At 39.8% G+C, this 27,461-nt stretch overlaps 1 protein-coding gene across 1 annotated transcript; it reads right to left on the minus strand.

Moving 5' to 3' along the window:
- Positions 1–1,775: 1,775 nt before the first annotated feature.
- TDO2 (tryptophan 2,3-dioxygenase) lies at positions 1,776–21,538 on the minus strand. Its single transcript, XM_030865792.2, has 12 exons — positions 21,504–21,538; positions 21,175–21,280; positions 19,758–19,848; positions 17,738–17,808; positions 16,603–16,730; positions 14,913–15,099; positions 13,576–13,683; positions 6,446–6,557; positions 5,789–5,846; positions 4,324–4,403; positions 3,661–3,751; positions 1,776–1,929 (listed from the first exon to the last, which is right to left on the minus strand). Exons 1-12 carry the CDS (start codon positions 21,536–21,538, stop codon positions 1,776–1,778), a joined length of 1,221 nt encoding a protein of 406 aa, XP_030721652.1.
- Between the last annotated feature and the right edge of the window lie 5,923 nt (positions 21,539–27,461).

The following is a 27,461-nucleotide window of genomic DNA, read 5'->3' on the forward strand; positions in this document are numbered from 1 at the left end:
CAAGATGTTCCTGGATGTGATTTCACTGGGATCTCAGAGTAAATACTAAATTAGCCCTACAGGGATTCGTGATTCATTTAAGAATTATTGAAAGTGGGTCGTAGGCACTAGAAGCACGTTTAAATGGGGCAAGGGTTCTAACTGGCATTATGAGTGGTTTCGACATTTACGTAAGAATTAGTGACACATCATTTGAAAAAAACCCCCTATTTAACCTAGTCACACCAAGAAACAGAGATAAAAATAACTAAATCAGATCATTCATTTAGTCTGTTAAAAGAATGTGCCTTGACATATAGCATTTATTCCAGGATTCCAAGGCATCTTGATGGACGGAATATCCAGTAACATATTTCTTCATTACTTCCTGAGAAAAAGCCAAGATTATAAGTATTTTATCCCAATACATAGAGAGGAAACTGGGGATTAAACTGGTGGTTTGGACCAACGTAGGTAATTAATAGATGCATTTGATCTCAAACTTGCTGACTTATTTCAAAGGGAGTGTCATTGGCCTCGCTACTTGTCTCTGGATTTTTCAGCTTAACCACCATCTGGTACCATGTACCTGTCCCTGCGCGCGTGCGCGCGCGCGCACACACACACACACACACACACATACACACACACACGCCATGGAGGCAAGAGCAAGTATATGTAAGTAATGTAGAGACAAACTAGACAATATGATCCTTATAAGAAAATTGTAATTGAGACCAAAGAATAGCTCACTTCCATCAAGAACCTACTGCTTGCCGCAGATGAGCACCCTCGGTCAAGGTGGCTGCGCATTCCAGAGTTCTTTGATAATATTTTGTACTCCCCTCATAACAGGAATTTCACTAGGTATTGACAGACTGAGCTAGATAAAGAAGAAAGGAACTCCTGTGTGATCTAAACTCTTGATCTAACCCATTTTATGCCAAACGAACCAGGTCATTGCTTCCTCTGTTCACCTCTCCTTTCCTCTGGAAAGAACACTCCCCACTACCTCAATTCTGCGGTGCGCTAGGGTGGGGTCTGGCTGCCAGACACGTGCCTTGGGGCTGGGGGGAGTCCAGAGGTGCAGGAAGAGGGACACAGCCTGAGGATGGAGCCGGTGCCCACAGGGCAGAGCGAGGCCAGCGCCGACAGAGAAGAAGAGGTGAGACAGAGGTCCTCCAAGGTTTGGGGAATGGCGTTCTCCAGGAGCTGGATCCATCCCGGTGCCTCCAGGCTCCCCAAGCCTCTCTCACTTCTGGGAGCTACGGGAGAAACTGCCCAATAAACCCCCTGCCGGTAAGTTTCCGATAGATTTCTGTCCTTGGTCACCAAGAGTCCTAACAAATACAATGTTTCCAAAACAGTATATGTCAAAAGACTAAAGTTTATTTACAAAACTTTTTGACTGAACACATCTTTGTACAGAATGACACATTTTATTGCATAAAATATTTGAAATAGCTGAAGTTTACAAGCTTATAAGGTATGAAACTGAGAAAATTATTACATTAAATGGTTACATTAAGGTAAACACAGGGACATTGTCTCTAATACGAAAACACTGGGTACAATGTTACAATGTAACTGAATTTCTTACTGTTGAGTCTGATATCATCACAAACATGAGGTAATAAAATTATTTTTAGGATTGAATCAGTGCTACAGTGCTATATATGCTATATATATGTATAAACATATATCACATTAGGAGTCTGCATAGTCATGAAAATTCATAGACAATAAAGACCACAGACTGAGAAATCAATGTTCTTCATAAATTTCTGCAGATGATTTCAATCTGATTCATCACTGCTGAAGTAAGAGCTGTCACAATATTCAGCTGTATAAAGGAACTTATGGATAACTGGGTTCATCTTCGGTATCCAGTGTCGGGGAACCAGATATGTTGAGAGATTAAATAAATCTACAAACACCTTGTACCTGTCACTGGAGAAGCACATATATACAGATGTTTTAGACTTACTGACATGAAAGATTTTTAAATTTCTCAAATAATGATATTTTGCCGTAAATAATTAGTATTCATTATTATATGTTCCATGTTGTGTATATCAAAGAGTATTAGTATTAAGATTGCTTCCTTTTTATTCCACATCCAAGGTTCATGCCCATAAAACCATATTACGTGTTTCGGTGATCCGGACCAGGCTGGTCCACATTAAAACCTAGAGCTTTATTATTGTCATGCTACCTTCATAAAGATAAGGGTGTGTCCTAGTTTCTGACTTTTAAAGGACAGGATGCAAAATTATAAATTGAAAGCATACAGAATTCCTAGTTGTTCATCAGAAAATATTTCCCACCCATTAAGTTGTTGCCGGATAAGTGACATGAGTGCATTAATAAATTGAAATGCCATCTTAGATTTATAATAAATGTCTATGAGAGTGATTTTCACATTTAAAATTGCCATGTGTTTGTTAGTCAACTATTTTAACTTGCAGTTTTATAGCAGAAGAACATTTGTCTTTGAAGTCAAATTTGGGTTCAAATTTTGCTCTTTCATTTGCAACTCATGTGACCCTGGGCAAGTTGTCTAAAGCTCAGTGTTTTGGTTTCTAACTCTGTAAGATAAAAACTACAATCCCATCCTCTAACCAGGCCTTTGTGAAGATTTAATGAGAAAATGACACACCAGGAAGGCTGTTTGTGTTCACTGTTCCCACCACCCCTGATGGCTGTGCTCGTTTCGTACAATCATTTACAGTTTCATGCTGCTTACAGAATTTACTCCCAGGAAAAGAGAAAATGTGTAATGACTGTGAAAATTCAAACCAATAACTTTTGTGACTCATTCAGCCTAGCGTTTATTCCCGGGGAAACTGAAAATCTCTACAAATGATGAAAATAGAAACACTGTGTTTTATAACTTAGTCCATCAGGTAGTAAGAGTAGGGATGAAAATAGTGAATTATAAAGAATTTTGGAGTCACTTTGCTGTACAGCAGGAATTAACACAACATTGGAAATCAACTATACTGCAATAAAATTTTAAAAAAAGAATTTTGAAGACTAAATCTAATTTATTCTCAATTCTCCTTTCCCACGGGGCTCTGTAAGTTTCCCAGTTTTCAGATGTGTCTGTCTATCTGTATATCCATCTGTCTATAATACTGTGAATACTAAATAAAGTAAGAACATGAATGTCCTAGAAATCTCTCTAGCATGTTTGAAGTGCTCAGTAAATGTTGCTTTCTTTCCTTGTAAACAATGTAAAAAGGCAGCCTCTGGAGCACATGGGAGTAGTTTTTATCCTATACAAGAGAGTCATCTCAGCAAACAAGAACCTATTTTCAGCTGTGTCATTCATCTGGCCAGGAGGACTTTGGCAGAATCAATGATACCCATTTTAGTCTAGCCCAGACCTGAGCCAGAATAAGTTGAGAACGCTTCTTGGGTTACCTGGTTCCTGCCCTCCCAGGTCATGCAGACATCGGTACCCGCCCCCTCGCACCCCAGGATGCAATGATGAATTTCCAGAACTAAGGATGTTTTCAGTGACCTCCAAAGGCGGAGGAGTCCCTTAATCTAAGGATACATGGGTTGCCGGCAGTCCAGACAGGAGGGAGTATAAGTGACTTTTCCTGGATAAGGCGCATCTCCGTGGGGAAAAAGGCGCTGGTGGGTCCCCGAGATGAGGAGGGATGCCCGGCTTACCTCACTGTGGAGCGCAGGTACTGGTACCCCGAGGACCCGCCGGTGCCCGCCTTGCTGCCCAGCATCCTGTGCACCACGCACACATGGTTGTCTAGACAGACACAGGCGTTTGCTCCACGTGCGCCAAGGACAAGGGGTCGGTAACGATTATCACCTCCCCTTATCCCTCAGCCGTGTGGAAGGCTCAGGTGTGAGCAGATGAGGGTGCGGGGCGGTTGCCCGGCGCCCTGCCTGGTCCAGTCTGCGCGGGGCGTCCGTCCATCCTTACGCACGCTCAGCCCTCGGACGCCGTGGGCGGAGGCCCTGCGACTTACATGAGCCCTCGCTACTCGTGTCCTCATGGGGCCCTTCCTCCATGAACTTGAACTATTGAAATTATATTTTCAAGTTGTACTGACGCCAAGAGGAGTGCATTGCTATTACAAGCGAAATCTGCTTCGACCCTAAGCCAGCTTGTTTCTTCTGTTTATCAAACACAGCGTCTTCCTGGGCCCACAGAGGAGCCGTGAGCACTGGGCACTGCACCTGCCGCGCCCTGGATGGGTCGGCCCTGAGAGCCGCTGCTCGGCTGCTTTTACGACGGAGCCCCACCCCGACCCACAGCTATGGGGGAGGGGAGGGTGCCAGGGAGGGAGCAGCTCTGGGGGGTCCGGGGGGACTTACATCTCCACTTGGTCATGAGCGAGTCCATGTCCATGAGGGAGGTCAGCAGCTGGAAAGGGACCTGGAACCTGGGCTCTTCCCTGGGGCAGAAAAAGAATAATAATAATAATAGTAAATAATAGTAATAATAATAATAAAAAGTGTTCGGGCAAGTCCAGTGTGTCAGGAAGAACACACGTTCTACCATCTGTTGGGCCTGAAACAAACATCCCCTTTGCCTCTTAGGAGCTGTGACAGCTCTGATCTCTCTCCCAGGCTTAGTTTCCTCATCTCATAAAAGGGCTTAACACCACTCATGTTTCAGAATGTGTGTAAGAGTCTAGAACATTCCTCGATAGACGTGAAGTGACCCGCCAGAGTCGCACCTCACACCCCTTCTCATTAAAGGCAGACACGGACACCATCTCGGATTTTCTAGCCAATAACAGTCAGAAACTTCTTCCAGGCAAAGATGTTAAAACGTGAAAACAAAGACTGCTTGTTACAGCTCCCTCTGATATATTTGTTTCCTTTTTCATCTAATCCCCCAGCTCTCTCAGTGCATTTTCTGCCGAGGATACATAAGCCTGAATAGCATATGCTTACTAACATTTGAGGAAAACAGAAGGGTTTTTTATGCTGCCATTCTGAAAAATAGATGGGACAGGATTAAAAAATAAACCCAAGTAAGTAAGACATGCAGTAAACACAGATTTTTAAATTTTTTTTTTTTTTTTTTTTTTTTTTTGCTTTTTACTAGTGTGCTATCTATTGCTCTGACACATTTAATCTATGAAACACAAAGATGGGCCGTTCACCCACGTGGCTAGGAGGACAGGACGTGGATGCCCCAGACACTGTGGATGGTGGAGACAGACTTGAAATTGCTGAACAAGCAGAACAACAGTTTATAAGGTGTTTTCACTTCATTTTTTTCATCTTACAAAACAGGAATAACAACATCATTAAGTGACAGAACCCATCTCATGGCTGAGTTTCTGAGACAGATTAAACTTTGGGTCCCTAGGACACTTAATGTACCTACACTCTGCAGAATTTAATGAAAAGGATATCGATTAATTTGTGTGTGTTTTTATGTTTTTTTACCCACCACAGGTATAAAATTGGACTCTTACTATTTAAAATAAAGAAAAACCTCATGAAACTTCACGATTATTTTCTAAGCTTCCCCCCCGCCAAATCTAAATGATTTTTTTAAAACTATGATTGCAATGTATAAGCTTTATACTGGATTTATTATCTGTATCCACTCCTCCATTTTTACTTCTAATTCACCTCTTTTGAGAATTCCCTGGCGGTCCAGTGGTTAGGACTCAGTGCTTTCACTACCAGGGGTACAGGTTCCATCCCTGGTCGGGGAACTAAGATCCCACAAGCCGTGCGGCACAGCCAAAGAAAACCAAAAATAAATAACTAAAACAATCATGCTGTATGCCTTAATTCTCCTCTTTTAATTTGCTTTTACCTGTAAAAGTATATCATCAAGGCCCCCTGAAGTGCTTTGTATGATAGCCGTCTCTCTCCTGCAAGACACATAGCAAGTTTTAATTTAATAGGTAATTTAAGGCACTCATGTTCACTTGGCAATCATCACCTTAATTGTGTCACATGTTTTTAGAAAAGAATGTGAATGTTCGTTTAAATATTTTATCCCTTAGCTTGAATTTGGAAAACTATCATTTAAAACATTATTTTAATATTAGATTTTAAAAGACAAATTTATATATATATATATATATATATATACACACATATTTTAAATTCTCAAAACCTTTAAATAGGCAGGGTTAGAAATCAAGCAATAAACAGCCACATACAAAAGGACTTGACCTTTTTTCTTTTCCAAAATACTAAGTTCCTGTATCATTTATGAATACCTTATTGGAAATACTTCAAATAAATTATAGAATTATAAAATAAGGTTTATTAAATATATTTTAAGTCACTTAAAAAAAAAGAGAAACCTGGTATAGAAAATACTTAACTTCACAACAAATGAAAAATTCCTTGTGCCTATGAGTGGAAATATCAGTGTGCATTTCTTCCCCCCAAGTAAGGTTTGACTTTTTGATCTCATGGTCTTACGTTCCAGGGGAAGTATCCTCGGAATAGAAATGCCTACCTTTACTAAGGAGATGCTCATGGCGTTTCTCATCAAATAAGGATAGTAACACCTCTTTCTGCTTCTGAAATTCAGCCTTTTGTTCCTCCTTTTCCTCTGACTCTTCCTTGGCCTTTGGGGAAAATATTGCATTAATATTCCCGAGAGAAGAGATCCTTATTTTAGAAAACTTTGCTTGTGAGAAAAAACTAGCTGGGTGCAGAAAGGGTGTACTTAGGATATGTACTATATCATCTAATACTGCAGCTTGGAAATTATGGCTTATGAGACAGGACCTTCCTCATACCACTGGTTCTATACATTTGTTTAAGTTTAAATGATTTGTTAAATCCAAATACTCTCTTCATAAATATCAAGAAAACTGGACTCAGATGGGCAAAGCTGGAGGTAACTACAAGTGGTCAATGATGGTCTAATTTTAGACAGCAATTATTTAATACAGGCAGTAAAGTAATTCCACTTAGGAAAAATTAAGAATTCCTAGTCAGAGATACTACTAATTCTACTGAAATTCTATCTTCAGTGCAGTATTCTAGAAATACAATTCCTTAGATAGTTTCCACTGTTATATATTTTTTTATTTGACATCTATTGATTTGTTTAAGGAAATTCTTATTTTCCTGCTTACAACACATGTGCTACTTACAACTCAATTACTTGGGCTGGAGCAAAAATCCGTTTCCCCAATTGTCTTCAATTCATCAGAACAACCACACCGTGTGGTAAGAATGTGTGTGCACACTATAGCCAATTGATTATTGATTTATTCAGTAAATAAGGCTAATGTGATAGAGATAAAAATCATGAGCAAAATTGAGTCCCTTGATCTCTATCTCATGGGACTGAAACACTGAAAACTTAAGTTAAATTACAACCATAGGCAGTGGTGTTATGGAACAGTGTTGTCCATAATAACTTATAGTAGCAGAGAGGTTGGGTAAGAACATCCCACGGAAGTTGTCCTTGAACGAAGACATTCAAATTGTAGGGGTCCCAGAAGAAGAAGAGAAAAAGAAAGGGACTGAGGAAATATCTGAAGAGATTACAGCTAAAAACTTCCCTAATACGCCAATCAAGTCCAGGAAGCACAGAGAGTCCCATACAGGATAAATCCAAGGAGAAATACGCCAAGACACATATTAATCAAACTATCAAAAATTAAATACAAAAAAAATATTTAAAGCAGCAGGGAAAAGCAACAAATAACATACAAGGGAATCTCCGTAATGTTAACAGCTGATCTTTCAACAGAAACTCTGCAAGCCAGAAGGGTGTGGCAGGACATCTTTAAAGTGATGAAAGGGAAAAATCTACAACAAAGATTACTCTACCCAGCAAGGATCCCTCATTCAGATTTGATGGAGAAATTAAAACCTTTATAGACAAGCAAAAGCTAAGAAATTCAGCACCACCAAACCAGCTTTACAACAAATGCTAAAGGAATTTCTCTAGGCAGGAACACAAGAGAAGGAAAAGACCTGCAAAAACAAACCCAAAACCATTAAGAAAATGGTAATAGGAAAATACATATTGATAATTATCTTAAATGTAAATGGATTAAATGCTTCAACCAAAAGACATAGATTGGCTGAATGGATACAAAAACAAGACCCATATATATGCTGTCTACAAGAAACCCACTCCAGACATAGGGACACATACAGACTGAAAGTGAGGTGATGGAAAATGATACTCTATGCAAATGGAAATCAAAAGAAAGCTGGAGTAGCAATTCTCATATCATACAAAATAGACTTTAAAATAAAGACAATTACAAGAGACAAAGAAGGACACTAAGTAATGATCAAGGGATCAATCCAAGAAGAAGATAGGACAATTGTAAATATTTATGCACCCAACATAGGAGCACCTCAACACATAAGGCAAATGCTAACAGCCATAAAAGGGGAAATCAACAGTAACACAACCATAGTAGGGGACTTTAACACCCCACTTTCACCAATGGACAGATCATCCAAAATGAAAATAAATAAGGAAACACAAGCTTTAAATGACATGTTAAACAACCTGGACTTAATTAGTATTTATAGGACATTCCATCCAAAAACAACAGAATACACTCTCATCTCAAGTGCTCATGGAACATTCTCCAGGATAGATCATATCTTGGGTCACAAATCAAGCCTTGGTAAATCTAAGAAAATTGAAATCATATCAAGTATCTTTTCCGACCACAACGCTATGAGATTAGATATCAAGTACAGGAAAAAAAATACAAACACATGGAGGCTAAACAATACACTACTAAATAACCAAGAGATCACTGAGGAAATCAAAAAATACCTAGAAACAAATGACAATGAAAACACAATGACCCAAAACCTATGGGATGCAGCAAAAGCAGTTCTAATTTTGTTGTGGTCATCCATTTACAGTGCTTGGTGTCAGTTTATTTATCTCTTGTAAAAATAAAATGCAGTGTGTGTGTGTGAAAAAAAAAGTAGTTCTAAGAAGCAAGGTTATAGCAATACAATCCTACCTCAAGAAACAAGAAACATCTCAAGTAAACAACCTAATCTTATCCTAAAGAAATTAGAGAAAGAAGAACAAAACAAACCCAAAGTTAGCAGAAGGAAAGAAATCATAAAGATCAGATCAGAAATAAATGAAAAAGAAATGAAGGAAATGATAGCAAAGATCAATAAAACTAAAAGCTGGCTCTTTGAGAAGATAAACAAAATTGATAAACCATTAGCCAGGCTCATCAAGAAAAAAAGGGAGAAGACTCAAATCAATAGAATTAGAAATGTAAAAGGAGAAGTAACAACTGACACTGAAGAAAATACAAAGGATCATCAGAAAAGACACAAGCAAGTATATGCCAATAAAATGGACAATTTCTGGAAGAAATGGACAAATTCTTAGAAAACCACAACCTTTCGAAACTGAACCAGGAACAAATAGAAAATATAAACAGACCAATCACAAGCACTGAAATTGAAACTGTGATTAAAAATCTCCCAACAAGCAAAAGTCCAGGACCAGATGGCTTCACAGGCAAATTCTATCAAATATTTAGAGAAGAGCTAACACCTATCCCTCTCAAACTCTTCCAAAATATAGCAAAGGGAGGAACACTCCCACACTCATTCTACAAGGCCACCATCAACCTGATACCAAAACAAGACAAAGATGTCCCCAAAAAAGAAAACTACAGGTCAATATCACTGATGAACATAGATGCAAAAATCGCCAACAAAATACTAGCAAACAAATCCAACAGCACATAAAAGGATCATACACCATGACCAAGTAGGGTTTATCCCAGGAATGCAAGGATTCTTCAATATATGCAATTAATCAATGTGATATATATTAACAAATTGAAGGAGAAAAACCATATGATCATCTCAATAGATGCAGAAAAAGCTTTTGACAAAATTCAACACCGATTTATGATAAAAACCCTCCAGAAAGCAGGCATAGAGGGAACTTACTTCCTCATAATAAAGACTATATATGAGAAACCCACAGCCAACATCATTCTCAATGGTGAAAAACTGAAACCATTTCCACTAACATCAGGAACAAGACAAGGTTGCCCACCCCCACCCCTATTATTCAACATAGTTTTGGAAGTTGTAGCCACACCAATCAGAGAAGAAAAAGGAATCCAAATTGGGAAATAAGAAGTAAAACTTCTTCACTGTTCACAGTGACATGATACTATACATAGAGAATCCTAAAGATGCTATCAGAAAACTACCAGAGCTAATCAATGTACTTGGTAAAGTAGCAGGATACAAAATTAACGCACAGAAATCTCTTGCATTCCTATACACTAATGATGAAAAATCTGAAAGAAAAATTAAGAAAATACTCCCATTTACTATTGCAACAAAAAGAATAAAATACCTAGGAATAAACCTACCTAAGGAGACAAAAGACCTGTATGCAGAAAACTATAAGACACTGATGAAGGAAATTAAAGATGATACTGACATATGGCAAGATATACCATGTTCTTGGATTGGAAGAATCAACATTGTGAAAATGACTATACTACCCAAAGCAATCTACAGATTCAATGCAATCCCTATCAAACTACAAATGGTATTTTTCACAGAACTATAACAAAAACTTTCACAATTTGGATGGAAACACACAAGACCCCAAATAGCCAAAGCAATCTTGAGAAAGAAAAATCGAGCTGGAGGAATCAGGCTCCTAGACTTCAGACTATACTACAAAGCTACAGTCTTCAAGACAGTATGATACTGGCACAAAAACAAAAATATAGATCAATGGATCAGGATAGAAATCCCAGAGATAAACCCACGTACATATGGTCACTTTATCTTTGATAAAGGAGGCAAGAATATACAATGGAGAAAAGACAGCCTCTTCAACAAGTGGTGTTGGGAAAACTGGACAGCTACCTGTAAAAGAATGATATTAGAGCACTCCCTAACACCATACACAAAAATAAACTCCAAATGGATTAGAGACCCAAATGTAAAGCCAGACACTTTAAAACTCTTAGAGGAAAACACAGGCAGAACACTCTATGACATAAATCACAGCAAGATCCTTTTTAACCCACCTCCTAGAGAAATGGAAATAAAAACAAAAATAAACAAATGAGACCTAATGAAACTTAAAAGCTTTTGCACAGTAAAGGAAACCATATACAAGACGAAAAGACAACCCTCAGAATGGGAGAAAATATTTGCAAATGAAGCAATCGGCAAAGGATTAATCTCCAAAATATACAAGCAGCTCATGCAGCTCAATATCAAAAAAATAAAAAAACCAATCCAAAAATGAGCAGAAGACCTAAATAGACATTTCTCCAAAGAAGATATACAGATTGCCAACAAACACATGAAAGGATGCTCAACATCACTAATCATTAGAGAAATGTAAATCAAAACTACAGTGAGGTATCACCTCACATCAGTCAAATGGCCATCATCGAAAATCTACAAACAATAAATGCTGGAGAGGGTGTGGAGAAAAGGGGACCCTCTTGCACTGTTGGTGGGAATGTAAATTGATACAACCACTATGGAGAATAGTATGGAGTTTCCTTAAAAAGCTGAAAATAGAATTACCATATGTCCCAGCAATCCCACTACTGGGCATATACCCTGAAAAAACCATAATTCAAAAAGAGTCATGTACCACAATGTTCACTGCAGCCCTATTTACAATAGCCAGGACATGGAAGCAACCTAAGTGTCCATTGACAGATGAATGGATAAAGATGTGGCACATATGTACAATGGAATATTACTCAGCCATAAAAACAAACGAAATTGAATTATTTGTAGTGAGGTGGATGCACCTAGAGTCTGTCATACAGAGTGAAGTAAGTCAGAAAGAGAAAAAGAAATACCATATGCTAACCCATATACATGGACTCTATGAAAAAAATGGTTCTGAGGAACCTAGGGGCAGGACAGGGATAAAGAGGCAGACGTAGAGAATGGACTTGAGGACACAGGGAGGGGGAAGGGTAAGCTGGGACGAAATGAGAGAGTGGCATGGACATATGTACACTACCAAATGTAAAATAGATAGCTAGTGGGAAGCAACTGCGTAGCACAGGGAGACCAGCTCGGTGCTTTGTGACCACCTAGAGTGGTTTGATAGGGAGGGTGGGAGGGAGACACAAGAGGGAGGGGATATGGGGACATATGTATACATATAACTGATTCACTTTGTTATACAGCAGAAACTAACACAACAATGTAAAGCAATTATCCTCCAATAAAGATGTTAAAAAAATAAAAAGTAAAAAAGATAAAAAATAAAATAGAATTCGCCTTCCAATGCAGGGCATGTGGGTTCGATTCCTGGTCAGGGAACTAAGATCCCACATGCCGCGGGGCAACAGCCCGTGCACCACAACTACTGACTGAGCCCATGCACTTTGGAGCCCGCAAGCCACAACTAGAGAGAAGCCCGTGCACCTCAAGGAAGAGGCCCCACCCTGCAACAAAAGATCCCGCCCCAACTAAGACCTGAAGCAGCCAAATAAATATTTTTTTAAAAAGCAAGAAAAAAAGAAATTTAAAGAGTTAACTAAGCTAAACAGTTGAGGATTACTCGTGTCTTAGCAGATGCTGAAGCAGTGGGTATAAACGAGTTCACTGGTGGAAGAGGACAGAGACGGAATGCAAGGGCTCTGAGCCCTTGTGAAAAGGAGAGAGAGAAACAAGGGCCAGCACACTAGATGAAGACACAATGTTAATGCCAAAACCATGGGGGAAAATGTTCAAGAAAGTGTAAGTAGTCATTAGTAGTAAAGCCAGTAGGAAGTGAAGTAAAATGGAGATAAAAGTGGTCATTGGATTTAGGTACCTGTGACCATTTGTGAATGACGGACAGGAAGGCAGACTGAACCGGGGCGAGAATTAGATGGAGAAAAAGAAATAACCATGCTGACTGCTGTTCTAAATACTCTGCGAATATGAACCTCATGTAATGTTCACAGTAATCCTATGAGGTAGATACTCATATTTTCTATTTTGCCAGTGAAGGGAGTGAAGCAAAGAGAGGTTAGGTAGCAGGAGGGGTTCAATGGCACAGGGTCGCCAAGCAGGGACGGGGGACTTGACCCATGACTGTGGCATCAGGTCCCTGCTTTAAACACCTCGTGACACAGCCTCTCAAGGTGTAGAATTGAAACAACTCTTTCAAGAAATTTGGTCATGAAGAAAGGATATGGGGCCCATAACGTGAGGGAAATTGAGGAATCTACAATATATATTTTTTTAACTGAGAGAAACTTGACATTGTCTGAGAGCCAATAAGAAGAACTCAGCAGACATATCAGAGTGAAGGAAAGTTATATGGCTTAGTGTATTGGATCACTGGTCCTTTGTGAGCCCACTTCTGTCTAGAACTGGTCATAACATGATATTTTCAATATAAATGAGAAAGGTCTATTAGTCTCATCTATTCAAAGTCTTGCTTACAATCAACTTCTTCATTTAATTTTTATTGCACATCAGTAAAATTAAATCAATCATGTCATATATTCCAAGCAGATGCATTTGTAAAAGAATATGAGGAAAATGAAAGATTAATAGAAAATGGTTAAAATGAAATTCCCAGTACTTCTCCTGTAGCAAACTTATGTTTACTTATGGCTTCACAAATACCTGAATTCTTGTGAATTCTTCTTCCAGGCCTTTGACAATGTTGTTTTCAAACTTTCTCCAGAAGTTAAATCCATGTGGCTCTAAACCTGGGGTTCTTTCCAGCCATGCCTGAAATAAATATTTTTCAAGTAAATACATTGTAAAATTTAAAATATGTAAAATGCTTTGTAACAAACATTTATGAGCTTGAAATAGAAAATTTTCATGGTTTTGAGAAACATACATCCTAAGTTTTTTTGTGTGTAAATATTTCTCTTTCCCTTCAATTTCTTCATTTATAAAATAGGAATATTTTATTCTCCTAATCTTAAAAGAAATCACATTAAAGATATTTACTCTTTATTAAGAAATATATTGTTACAGAAATCCCAATTTTTTTCTATAAATCTATGAACATATCTATACATTCTTTTAATGAGGGCTTCTGGTTTATTCTCAAAATAGTTTATGTCTTAGGAGCTGAAGGAATCATGACATGTATAAGATATGATTTCTTCTAAACGCAGGGACATTGTACACTTAGCAACTTTGAAGTCAACTGACTGCTCAATTATTTTAAGATGCCACAGGATTTTTAATCTAGAAATAAAACCGAATCTGTGCATCTCTGTGGGTTCTCACTTAGCCTATTTTTGGTTTTGAAATTAGCTTTCTGATTCTTTCTCTATCTTTATAAGCCATTAAATAGCATTATCTATAATTTATTAACCTAAATCTACACTTACAATGCCCAGGGGATTAGTGAGCAGAGTATAATTCACTAAAATAAAAATTTAATTTGCAAAGGAAAAGACTTTGTCAAGGAACTCAAGACTATACAATCCTTATTTAATAATTTACTTATGCAAGAACAAATTAATAATTCCTCAAGGTCATTTACAGACCCACAGAGAAGTAAGATATGAAGGGAAAGAATTCTGAAGGATAGAATCTTAGTGACTTAGTTTAATTAAGAAACACAACTTGTGGAACTTCTCAATTATGGAATATTTTAAAGAAATAAAGCTCATTCAATAAATAACCACACCCAATTTAAAAATCAGCTAATCCAATGTTGCTTAGCAGGAATATTTAAAAGGATTGTTATAATAAGATAAGGAGGTTATTAAATATTAACATATCATTGATTATATAAATCTCTCTGAAGTTCTCAAGAGAGCTTTTAATATTTTAATTAGTGGAATTTACCAGCTAAAGTATTTCTATACATTCATTCTTCTCTTATTTACAATGAACGCGACCCAACTTTGATATGAATTTTAAAATCCGGGTGTCGCAGAAGCTCAAGTAACCAGGTGTGCTGAGCTAGGCGTTCCCAGTGGCCTTTGCACACACACCTCCACCAGCTGCAGGAGGGTCCTTTCCTGCTCGGACTTCAGTAGTAGCTCGTTGTCTTCTCCCCTGAAGTTATCACGGTAGTGTCTTCTGTTGTAAGGGACCCTCAAGCTCTGAAGAACCCCGATCTTGTTTTCTAACAGTCGGAACTGCAGACTCTGGAAGCCTGATGCCGGGGATAAGTACTCTCTGTGAGAACAGGTGGGGGAGGGCAGAAGAGGAGGGAGGAGATTGTTGTCATGGCCAATCGCCGCAAGGGTCTCTTCTGTTGGGAAAGGTGGTCAGTGTGACTCTCCCAGGCATCACCACACACAGACACACAACTGCCTAGCGTTGGACCCAGGACTTGGACTTCACCAAAATCAGGACAATGAGGTCCTAGCCATCTTTGTCACTGTCAGTTGATGTTTGTATAGTCTGTGAAAGGTCATATGTGTATGTATGTGTGTGTTTATCTATGTGTGTGTGTTTACATGTAAATTTATACGTACACATGCAGACACGTACATGCATGTGTGTATACTAAGCTTTTCCTAAGATAAAGACAGGTGAACACTGAGCAATATTTTTCATTCAATAGAGCTAAAAGTTTCTTTATAAGTATTATTCAAGGGAATTCCCTGGCAGTCCAGCGGTTAGGGCTTGGCACTTTTACTGCGGTGGCCCAGGGACAATCTCTGGTGGGGGAAATCCCGCAAGCCATGCGGCCAAAAATATATATATTATTCCATTTCTGTTTAAAGGTCAATTCATTAATCTCACTACCTAGTATTATTATGAGCACTGGTAAGACCCTACAAGTAAAATGAATGGGATGTTGCCTAGCACAAAATAGGGCATCACAAAGTGTGAGTACTCCCACCCCACATAACTCTCACATCCTTACAAATTTCCTTCATCTAACTGGTACTAAAACTTCAAGTTGTTAAATATACTACAAAGGAATTCTACCACTTTTCATTTGATCGTCAAATATGTAGAAGACACTGTCTGTTCCATCAGTAAATGCACCTGACGCTCTTAGGAAGATTTCTTCTCAAATTTTGGTTATGAGAAAAGATTTCATAGATAGATAGATAGATATCTTCCTGGATATGTACCTCTAAAATTTATAGTTCAACTGTTCAATAGTCTGTAATAACCTAAATGGGAAAAGAACTTGAAAAAGAATAGATACGTGTATATGTATAACTGAATCATTTAGCTGTACACCTGAAACTAACACACCTGAGTATAGCTGTTAATCGACTGTACTCCAATATAAAATAAAAATTTTAAAGTATTAAAAAATAAAATTTATAGTTTAATCTATAACTTATGCTGACATGTTTCTTTATATATCACTCCTGTTTCTCTTTTATTTTTAGTTTTTAATCATTTAACTTTAGTTATGTGTATTATATCAGCCTTTTTAGCCATTTTGGTAAGTTGTCTAAAATCCTTTGGGGATAAAAATTGGGCACACACGATGAATTGAAATTCACGGATCGTGCTGTGTTCATATGTAAGAGGAAAGGGATGAAGTATTTCCAGTAGCTGCTTAAATGCTTGTGGTGATGATTCCTGAGTGTTCCCAGTGACAAAGTGTCAGCAGGACAGGCTTCTTACGTCACACAACACAGCACACACATTCTCTCCAGCCCATCAGAATGGGAGGGTAACCCCTGCGTGTTGACAAAGCCGCGTGCACACCTGAAGTCGTTGAAGTCCAAGGCTGTCATGGTCTCCAGGACGGAAAACTGCTGGACCAAGAGCTTGAGTATCACCCCCACTCGGTGCATTCGGGTCACCACCTTCAGCATGTTCCTCTCATCCCTGACCTGGGGGTTAGGAGATGAACAGAGTCCTCAGGCGTCAGTTCCGGAAGACACTAAATAGAGTGTAAATAACGATGTGTTCCTGTCAATGCCGTCTCTACTCTAAGAAGGGACCTTGGCACTAAAATGCGCCTTAGGTCAACACTGAACTCATAGCAACTCTGATGCGTACAAGGAACGCCTGCAACCTCAAAATCATTTTTTTCTTTAAAAATAGAAAACTATATGGAAGCAAGTTTTAGGTAAATTCTGGACCACAACTCCCACCGATTCCTTAGCAAATGCCTCTGTTAGTTTTGCTTTAAGGAATAAAGTCCAGGGGAACATGGGGACCCGTGCGTGCAGGTTAAGCAGACCCCTGGGTCCGTGGGCTCCGTCCTGAGGCGGGAGTTGCCGATGAGACGGATGGGGTTTGCGTTCACAGGTACGAGAAGGGCACTGTCCGAGGATGGATGTTCTCTCCTCCCAGCCCCCTTGGCGCAGGGACTCCGAGCTGGGGGACCCAAGGCTGGGTCCTGTGTCCTCCAAGGGCGGAGGAAGGTGTGGGCAGGATGCGGGCTGGGAGGGAGGCTGCGGGAGCTTCGCGGGGCGCCCCTCTCTGCCCTCCCCCGCATCCCCTCCCACTTTCCCCTCCTCTTTCTCTCCGTCTCCTTTCCTCACCATTGCTCCTGTCTTCCCATGCAGACGTTCAGTAGAAATACAATTCTGGTACCTACTGATGAACGAATCGGCATTAGCTGTCCTGGCAATCCACCGTCGTTCGTCATAACTTTTTTTTAAGGGAAAAATATGGAGTTCTAAGCAAGGGGCTTGAAACTAAAATCGGAAAGGAACCTTGAAGCAAGGTGATAACGAGGCTGGGAAGATGTGACTAAACTCTTCTCCGCTACAAACTTTTTTCCACCGTTAAGTTATAATTCCACCATTTGGTGTTAAACTTTTCCCATTAATAACACTTTCTACTTTCTCCAAGAAAAATATGAAAACAATATTGTGACATGGCAACTCACGTGGCCATGCTGAAAGATCTCGCGAACAGAATCCAGTTCCCAGAGGATCTGCTTAAACCAGAGTTCATAAGCTGTGAGGGGAAAATCATTGTCAGTTGGAAAGTGATGGGAGCATTTTGACCATAATTATATGAAAGACTCGGTTAACACACTGAAAGAGAAATCAAAATGGAACTTAAAATTCAGTAAAGGCCAATATAGCCCCATTTTATGCTACAAACAAATATTAGTGATAAAGTTGTAACAGCCTCCTTTTATTGAGTTCTTGAATATGCCAGGCGTGTTATCCATATGCTTTACGTTATTTTCCAAACGACTTCTCTCAACAAAATATTGTTAATGTCCTTGAGGATACAGCACATAATCTAAATCTAACTTCCCGTGTGGAAGCTGGAGGTGTGTGGAGAAGTGGAAGTGATACTAAACTTCTATAGAGTGAGACCCTAATACACATTAACCTAATGAGTATGACAACGTATTTGTTTCTAGGGACTTGGACTCTATGGGGAGGACAAGCTATGAACAGGCTGAAACTCTGTCATACTCATCTATTTCCCTCAGTTCCTAGCACAGTGTTTGGCGTAAGATAAATGCTGGGTGATTATTATATAAATAGATGAATTAAACAGCCAGCGTAGTCACTAAAGGAGCATGGAAACCAATCACCTTAGTGATCGCTAGTGTCTTCTGTTTGGGCACAGGCTGTGCTTCTGTACTAATGAAGGGGATCAAATTGTACCTTTAAATTACATTTAAGGAGACTTTCAGAAATCTATTTTCCATATGTGGACAAAAAGAGCAAACCAAATATATTTTTGGATCAGTTTGTGAGTCACGTTTTCAGGTTTAACTTGGTGTAGCTGGTCCCATGACCCACTGACCACGTGTTCTGATGGAAGGAAAGTCTCCGCATCAGATGATAGGTGCTACCATTCGCTGTGTGCTGACTGTGTGCTCTACCTTGAGCTCAGTGCTTAGTGCACGTTACTCATGTCATCCTCACAACAACTCTATGCATGAGAGGAAACAATCATTCTTTCCATTGTATAGGTGGGGAAATGGCGAGAATTACTGGTCAAGAAACCTGACCGAGGTTACATCTTTAATGGTAGAGATGGGATTCGAAACAAATTTCTGATTCCCAACGTGTGCTGCCCTGCGGTGATTCCTCCCCTGCTGATTTTGCCTTCGAGCCACTGATAAAAATGGCAACATAAAAAAACAGGAGAAGTAACACATTAGCCCCATTATTTTCCATTTTTAATTCTGTTTAACTCAGAGGAGACGATCATATTAGCCAGTCCGTGAAGAAAACACTCATTTGAGGAAAAGACACAAAGAATTGATAGGACAAGGAAACATCTAGAAACGCAGCACCGACCCGCATGAGTCACTGGGCTCTGGTCAGCCAGATGACAGTATTATGACACCAACAATCTTAGAGGAAATCTAAACGTTTGGGGGTCACAGACCTCTGAAAGACATGTTTGTGAAATTTTGCACAAAATTTCAAAGAGTTCAGGGACTTCCTAAACTTCCAAAGTCAAGGACTCTACGTTAAAAACCACTACCCAGAAGCAGAAGTATGGAGAGTAGGAACACACATTTTAGACAAAATTCACATTCCTGTTTAGTACCAGCTCTCCGTAGGATATGTAAAGTTACAGTAAATGTGAGGGATCTTTTTCTTGAAAATAGTCTCCTAACGTTCCAAGTGGAAAAAAAAGTGACCTCTTAGCTTGCAAATTCTTTGTGAATTCCAAGAGATAGAAAGCCCCCTTGGGTTTAGGACAGAGTCCTAACGGATCCAACAAGCACCGAGGTAGCAGAAAGAAGACTGTTATAAATCGCGGAAGGAGGTCCTATGAGAACTTTTCTGGCAACGAAGTATTCGCGAGCATCCTAACAACGGTGATGTCTTAGTCCTCCACCGTCTTACAGGTAAAAGTGTGGTATCTTTCCTCATTACTGATGGAAAATTCCTATGAATAGCTACTGTCCAACCTTGTGTGCAACTTACCTTGATGAGTTATGATGAAAAGATGCTCATCATGGATTTTATTTCCTTTTATTTCACTTTGAAGTTCCTGCGCATTCAAAACTTTTTCCAACTTTAAACAAAAAAATAGAAACACTGATTTTGTAGAAACTTCCAGTTACAAGATGAATACGTTATGTGGATCTAACGTATGGCATAGTGATTATAGTTAATGACAATGCATTACATACTAGATCTTAAGTGCTCTCACCGCAAAAAAAAGAAAGGGCTATTATGTGACATGATGCATGTTAATGCTCTGGTGGTAATCACTTTGCCATATATAAGTGTATCAAATCAACGTGCGTGCACCTTAAACTTATGCAATGTTATATGTTAATTATATCTTGATAAAGCTGGAAAAAAGATTACAAAGAAAGACTGATTTTGAAATCGCAAAACTAGATTTTTACCAACTTTAATAAATAGAATACAATACTGAAAAAAGTCCCCCAAATCCCAAATGCTCAGGAACCAATCTACTTTCTTTTAAACAATTAATGTGTCTTCATAAAGAATGAGTTGAATTCATGAGTTTTATTCTTTTCAGAAGAAAGTATATTTGGTAGGAATCTATCGTAACAAATGCTGTTACCCTCACTGAGAAATCATGTCCCTTCCATCTCTTGACCCTCATATCCCTTCCATCTATAAAAGCTTCATAGCTTGCTTAGTCTACTGTGTGTCCGCTACTCTTTTATTCTCCTAAAGAGTTGATTCTAAGACCTTAACGTTGCCTGTCAGCTCATCCTTAGAAACCCACCAACAAGGGCATCAAGGGCTCTAATCACTTCACATCTTAAAAACAATCTCCAGGGACTTCCTTGGCAGTCCAGCGGTTAAGAGTCCACGCTTCCACCTCGGGGGCATGGGTTCAATCCCTGGTTGAGGAACTAAGATCCCACATGCCGCGTGGCATGGCCAAAAAAAAAAAAAAGATAAAAATAATCTCCAAATGCCTCTTTGTAACATCTTTCTTTCATCTAAACATACGCCTTCAACATTTCTAGTTTACGATAAAGAATTTAAAAGAGAAAATGTTCTGGCTACATTTGCAGTTATCTAGGCTGGAATTCAGTAACCAGGTCTCAGGTATACAAGTTGTGCAACGCCTGCCATTTATCTGCGCTTTATCTCATCCCATGTGCCCTCGGCCTGGGTTCTGCTTTCTCTGCTTTCATTGTATTTCTGTCAGGCAGATGAATCTTCACATATGAGTCTCTTGACGTGTTCTAACAAAACTTGAAAAAGCATACATGTGTATGAAAAGAGAGATCTTTAGGTCCAGAAAACTATTTGGCGACTGAGAAGACAAAGAAACAAACAAAAACCCCAACATGAAAATGTCACCTAGCGCTTAGCAATGAAAGCTCCTCCTTGTGAGGACTCTGCCACTTACTTGCAGGTAGTTCCCATAGATAAGTCCCCCTTTACTGGCTCTATTCACACCCATTTGTGATTTGTCTTCTTCACTGCCTTGTACAGAGAGGTTTTTAAAAGCATATCTGCAGATGAAAAAGTGAGAAGAAAAAAATAGAGCTTGAAAAAGAACTCTAACTAATAAAAGGACTGATGAGAATTCCCTTATTGCTAACTCTTCAAAGTAGATTATTAAACAAGGGAAGAAGGGTGACAGTGTTCACCCTTGCTTTTGAAATTCCGAAATTAGTGTTCATACTTGACATTCCTAAGAGCTTACCCATACTTAGGATAGAGGTAAATACTCACCCAAAGCTGCTTCCTAAACATGGGCACCCACTCATGGTGAAGACGTGCTGTCACAGGAGCCCTGAGCTTTGCCTCTGGCCGGGTGATGTCTTTGCCCCCCAGATGTTCCACAGCTGCCCTTTATGGACCCTGCCCACCCTGCCCAGCCAATCAGCCCCTCTGTGTCTCTTACCAAGGCTCTTGTTTCAGCTGGAACAGAAGCTGAACTTTGGTAAACGTTAGCGTGGATTTGTGTTTGGGACAGTTTGTTTGCTAGAAGTGTGAGTGTTCTGCCTAACAATATTGGACTTGTCAACTTCTGCTTTCACATCCACAGTAGCAAGGAGCAAATAACTCGGTAAGAGGCAAAGGGAACAACCCAAAGATTTAACTATTCTGTTCCAAGAGCACATTTTCATAGTGTTTCAGTGTATAAGAGGGTAAGCTTGTACACTGTATGAGAAAAACAAATATTTATTCTCTCAGTCTCACATTTGAATATTCTTACAACTCCTCAGCTACAAACGGACCTCGAATGTCTCTGGGGAAAGAAATTCGTTATGTAACAGACGCAGGATTCATGCTTAAACCCCGTTTCCAGCCCCTCTTCATAGCTCTTCTGGCCTGAATCTCATCTAATGATTAGCAGCAGTTAGGCTGCTGTATTGAATTGGAACTTAAATGCACATTATTAATTTACTGGTCACCTGTCACACCCTGATTACCAGGCAGTGGCAGTCATCCCACTTTGTCTGCAGACAGTTTTTATTTTTATTTCTTTTTTCCTTTTTTTTTTCCAGGATACAACATATAATGAGCTTGGTCAGGTGGACGTACATGTTTAATAAAATGGTGACGGTGACATTGCTTTGAGAACACAAAGTTAGCATTGCCGCATCCAGACTCTCACGTTGCCAAATCACGTGTTATGATGCAGTGCAGACAATTTCTAAACGATAATAACGTGCCCAGGGTTCCAAGCAATGTCTGTGAGAAAGTATTCTTTCTAGAAAACATTATTTACTGGACTAACTTCTAAACCGTTGCTTTGAGGCCCCTGGAGCCAGGGCAGAAGCTCCATCCCCCTCCCTACCCGCCGCTGAGAGGCACGAAAAAACACACAGACAGACAGCTTTTCCTATTTCTCTCACCGTCTAAAGGGATGGATTTATGTCATCAGAAGTCAGAAGCTTCATTTCTAGTCTTGGCTGACTAATTTGCGATATGGGAAAATTCACTTAATGCCTGTACACATCAACTTCTTCATCCAAAGCAATGAATGTGTTAAAGTTGATTGTAATTTCGAAGGTCTTCATCCACATGAAAATTCTGATTTTATGACTATAATAAATTGTAGCGTCAATGCAGTTTTACAGAAGTATAAACAGCATGAAAATGTTATAAGAGCTGGGAAATCATCTAAACCACATCCTAGATCCCTGTACTCCACTGGGGTGTTTACAGATACCTCAGGCCATTGCTTATTCCCTGGACTGGGGGTTGTCAGCAGGAAAGGTAGCAATTGTTCCTGGTGTGCTGGCCCAGAGTGTCTGGAAGCAGAAAATATCTAATAGCTCCTCCTTCTCTACGTGGTTATTCAGCTAAGTGTGTGTTTACAAAGAATACAGCTAAATAATTTATTCTACTCTCTTTAAGCCTTTCAGCTGAGAAATGATCTTCACTTACTGGTCCCCATGCTAGTGAAAGAAATAAGGAAATGATGTTGTTTTCACTATAAATTAGAAAAGTTAGATATTTTAGAAGCAAAAAAATTTTCTGTCTTTTTTTTTTAAAAACAACATTCCACTTAGATCTCCTAAGCAGTGTCAATTCAAGTGGCTTATCTGAGCAACACAAGAGCTGATTATTCGAAGATTTGAATTCAGTGCACCAGAGAAATCCTAAATTAACCTAAGAAAAGCTTGTTTCCTTCAGCCAGGACAGTAGCTACAATGACAGTGCTCAAACACATGTATTCTCATTCTTTTCTTTCTTTTTTTGGCTGTGTTGGGTCTTCGTTGCTGCGTGCGGGCATGCGGGCTTTCTCTGGTTGCAGCGAGCGGGGATTACTCTTCCTTGTGGTGTGCAGGCTTCTCATTGCGGTGGCTTCTCTTTGTTTCAGAGCACGGGCTTCAGTAGTTGTGGCACGCAGGCTCAGTAGTTGTGGCGCACGGGCTTAGTTGCTCCGCAGCATGTGGGATCTTCCCGGACCAGGGCGCGAACCCATGTCCCCTGCATTGACAGGCGGATTCTTAACCACTGCACCACCAGGGAAGCCCTCATTCATTTTTGCAATAGAAAGTATTATGAGATTTAGGACTAGTTATATTCTGGTCAGCATCTTGCCAACACTTAAATGTTGCCACCTGAAAACCAATTTGTCAACCTGACGCTTACCCCATACTGAAAACGTTTTCTTCGTGATCAGGTTTAAAACTTCTATAACCAATGTAGTACTTACTGCTCCCAACATAGCTTATGTACTGGATATTTTATACAGACCTTCTAGAAATATACTTTAACGCAAAGAAATCTCACGGTAAGAACCTCAGACATTAGAGCAGGTGAAAAGAGGAGACCATATGGCTACAGGCAATGCTTTGTGGTAATCTCTTCTAAACTCTTCACGGGTCCTCAAGCACATAACTCTGTGTACCCATGGGTTACAGAGAGAAAATGCTAGAGGCAAAGCTGCCTGATGTCCATGCTTAGAAGACAAGAATCATGCCCAATCCTGGGCCGAACGAAACCCTCCAAACCATCCAACCTGTAGAAGTAAAAATACTGAAAACGTGGGAGACAAAATAACATTTTTTTCTCAGATATGTCCTAAAAGAATATTAAAGGAATATCAAAAATAACTTGACTGTCAAAATAAAAACCCATGTCTCTGGTTCTTTTCTTGGCCTAAGATTAGGGGGTAGAGAGTGAGCCCGTGAGATGGAGCGAAGGGAAGAATTAGCAAGAGCTGGTGTTGGGCGTAATTCAGAAAGTGAGGGGAATTTACTTTATTCCTTCAGCCACACAGCATTGGTTTCAAGCAAAAGGCCCCCTGTAATCTGCTGAGGAGTGGTCCATTTCCTTCTTTCACATAACCCTCAAATCTTAGAACTGCCACAATCCCCACTCTACTCTCCAGCCCAACTGTTCCCATTTTTCTTACTCAACAGTTAGAGATGGTGACAGACATGGAAACACAAAGCCAGGAGGGGACTTCTCATGGATAAATGCCCCAGCATCCTGTTTTTCAGAAGATGATTCTGAAAACACCCCACACCCTTCTGGGACCATCCAAGCGGAATCCCCACTTGTCTACAGCCTTGACCTCCATAAGGAATCCTGCCTGTCTCATCACCTGCCTGTCTCATCACCTCACCTCCTCCTGGGACCAGTTCCCAAAGAAACTCCCTCTGCTCAAGCCCTTGCTCTGCTTTGGAGAAAACCAAAGCAATATGCAGATCTCTTATTCATCATTTAAGAATGAAATAGTTACCTTTGTTTTTCAAAATCTTTTTCCTTTCCAAGCAAAGAAAGTTCTGTAAACATAGCAGCCATTCAGCAATCCATTTTCATTCATTTACTTGGTATGGTGAATTGCCTTTTGTTGTATGAAGTAGCCTTTCTTTGTTGCTTTGTTGTTGTTGATGTTTTGTTTGATTCCCATAGATGGGCATCTCAAGAGAATTAAAACCCCTTACCTGGGTGCTTCCCTGGTGGTCTAGTGGTTAAGACTCTGCACTTCCAGTGCAGGGGGTGTGGTTTTAATCCCTGGTCAGGGAACTAAGAGCCTACATGCCCTGCGGAGTGGCCAAAAAATTAAAAATTTTTAAATTTAAAAAAAAACTTTACCTGGAATTTAAACTTAGTTATAAAAGTAGGAGCTTTGCAAAGTCTTTTGGTAAAACTCTGCAACAGCCATCAACACGTAATATTTGCTCAGTTGTAACTATTATGGCAGACCCCTAAGAAGCAGAAAAGAAACTCTTAGGACACGAATTTCAAGGGAAGGGGTACTCAGGTTGCGAATTATGGCTCAATTAAGGGACTATTTCTTTCCTCTGTGTGGATTTAGGATGACTAGCGTCATCAAGAAACAATGCAGAAGGCTGTAATTAAGAAAAGAGATTTGGGGGGCCTTAAGAATCACAATTTGGGAGACATAGATTCAGGTAAAACCAAAAAAGTGTTCTGGGGAAGAGAAAGAGTCAGGAAGACAGAAAGCCACAAGATTGTTAAAGCTGCCTGGTGAGAGCTGTGATGGGCTCCAGCTTGAGCCACGAAACATTTGCCTTCAAGGATCATGAGTTGTTTTAGGGCAGGGATCTGCTAAGAAGACAGACCGTCATGAGTTATTTCAGGGTAACAGTCTGAGAAGTATCTCGAGTTTCTGGCAGACATTCTGGATGTCTTCTTTGGACAGTAAGTGGTCAAAAGGTCAGATTCCATCCAGGCTAATGTGCGCAGGTCACACTTCCTTACTGGCCTCCTGGCTCCATTTTGGAGAGCTCTCTTAACAATACCAACTCCATTTTTATTTTCCCTCCTTTGATTGAGATCTTCCGTTAGAAGCACTGATGGTGAACCATTTGGTTCTTTGGCAACAGTATCAACTCCCTTGCTTCCGGGAAGGCTCGTTCTCAGAAAGCATGCCCCACTGAGGGGTGAAGAGGTGGCTGTGTGAGAGGTACGCCCTTTGAGAGTTTATGGCCCCATAGGAGCAGCACGAAGCCATCCAGGAAGCGAGTCTTCGAAATAGGCATGTATCTTCATCGGGAGGGGTCTTAGAGGAGTGGTTAATCATCTCAAGACCTCAAGCTACCATTATCCCTGTGGAAGGTATCGTAGCACAACAGCAAAAGATACAAAGCATAAACTGTTTAAAACAGCAAAGAGAGAACAAATCAGAAGCATGATTAGAATCACTAGTTGCGATCCGGATCGCAATGAGGCCCCGAGTCCAGAGCGGAGCCAGCTGATTCTAGATGTCAGGGTCAAAGCATGTTTTGCAAGGTCTCTGATGCTGTCATCAGGTGTTTAGGTAAACTTTCTGAGTGGCTCAGATACAAAAGGTACAAAGATTGTCTATACAGACATGATGTTATGGTGGTTTCTCTGAGGTTTATATCAAGTTGTCCAATTTTAGTTCCCATGACTTTGGAAAAAGGGCAGTTTTAGTTCTCGGTGATTCCAAGTGTTCAAAAAATGGGAGAGGCACTGAAAATGTTAGTTTGGAGAATTATAGCCAGATATTGGAGGACACCAGAAGAATTCAGGATCTAGTCCAGTTTACAGATAAATAACAAAACCTCACAGACAACTGAGTACTGGAACCTAATATCCACAAAGGTATATTACTGAAACATAATTTTTCTCTCTCAGAACACCCTCATTTCTACCAAAGAGGGTCAAATTAAGACTAACGTGTTTGCAAAATGTCTGGTTTCAGAAAACTTGATCTGATTATTTATATACATGTAACAACAATAACGATTGACCATACGGGCTTTTTAAAACAGGATTTGCTGGAACTTCTCATAAGAAATCTCAGATTGAAATTTTTTTTTTTTTTGACCATGCCCCATGGCTTGCAGGATCTTAGTTCCCTGACCAGGGATGGAACCCAGGCCACAGCAGTGAAAGCACCAAGTCCTAACCACTGCACCACCAGGGAATCCCAGATTGAACTTTTAAAGACCTCTCAGGGCAAGGAAAGACAAGCAAAGAAGGATGGCTATCAGACTTTGCCTGCAGTACCTACAGATATGGGTGAATTCTTCTCTTCTTGAGGTCCCCAAAATGTCTTGAGTTTTCTGCACCTTCCAGGAAGTTACCTTCCTTACTAAGCTGGTTATGCTGCTGGGAACCATGTAACCAAGGTACCAAGTGAATATTTCCAAGAGTCTTATTGGCTCTATAAAGTCAGTCTTAGTTCCTTAAAGCTCTCTGGTCACATCTGAGTCTGTTTCTCTCAAATATGAC

Source organism: Globicephala melas, chromosome 5, assembly GCF_963455315.2.
Source record: "Globicephala melas chromosome 5, mGloMel1.2, whole genome shotgun sequence".
NCBI lineage: Eukaryota > Metazoa > Chordata > Mammalia > Artiodactyla > Delphinidae > Globicephala > Globicephala melas.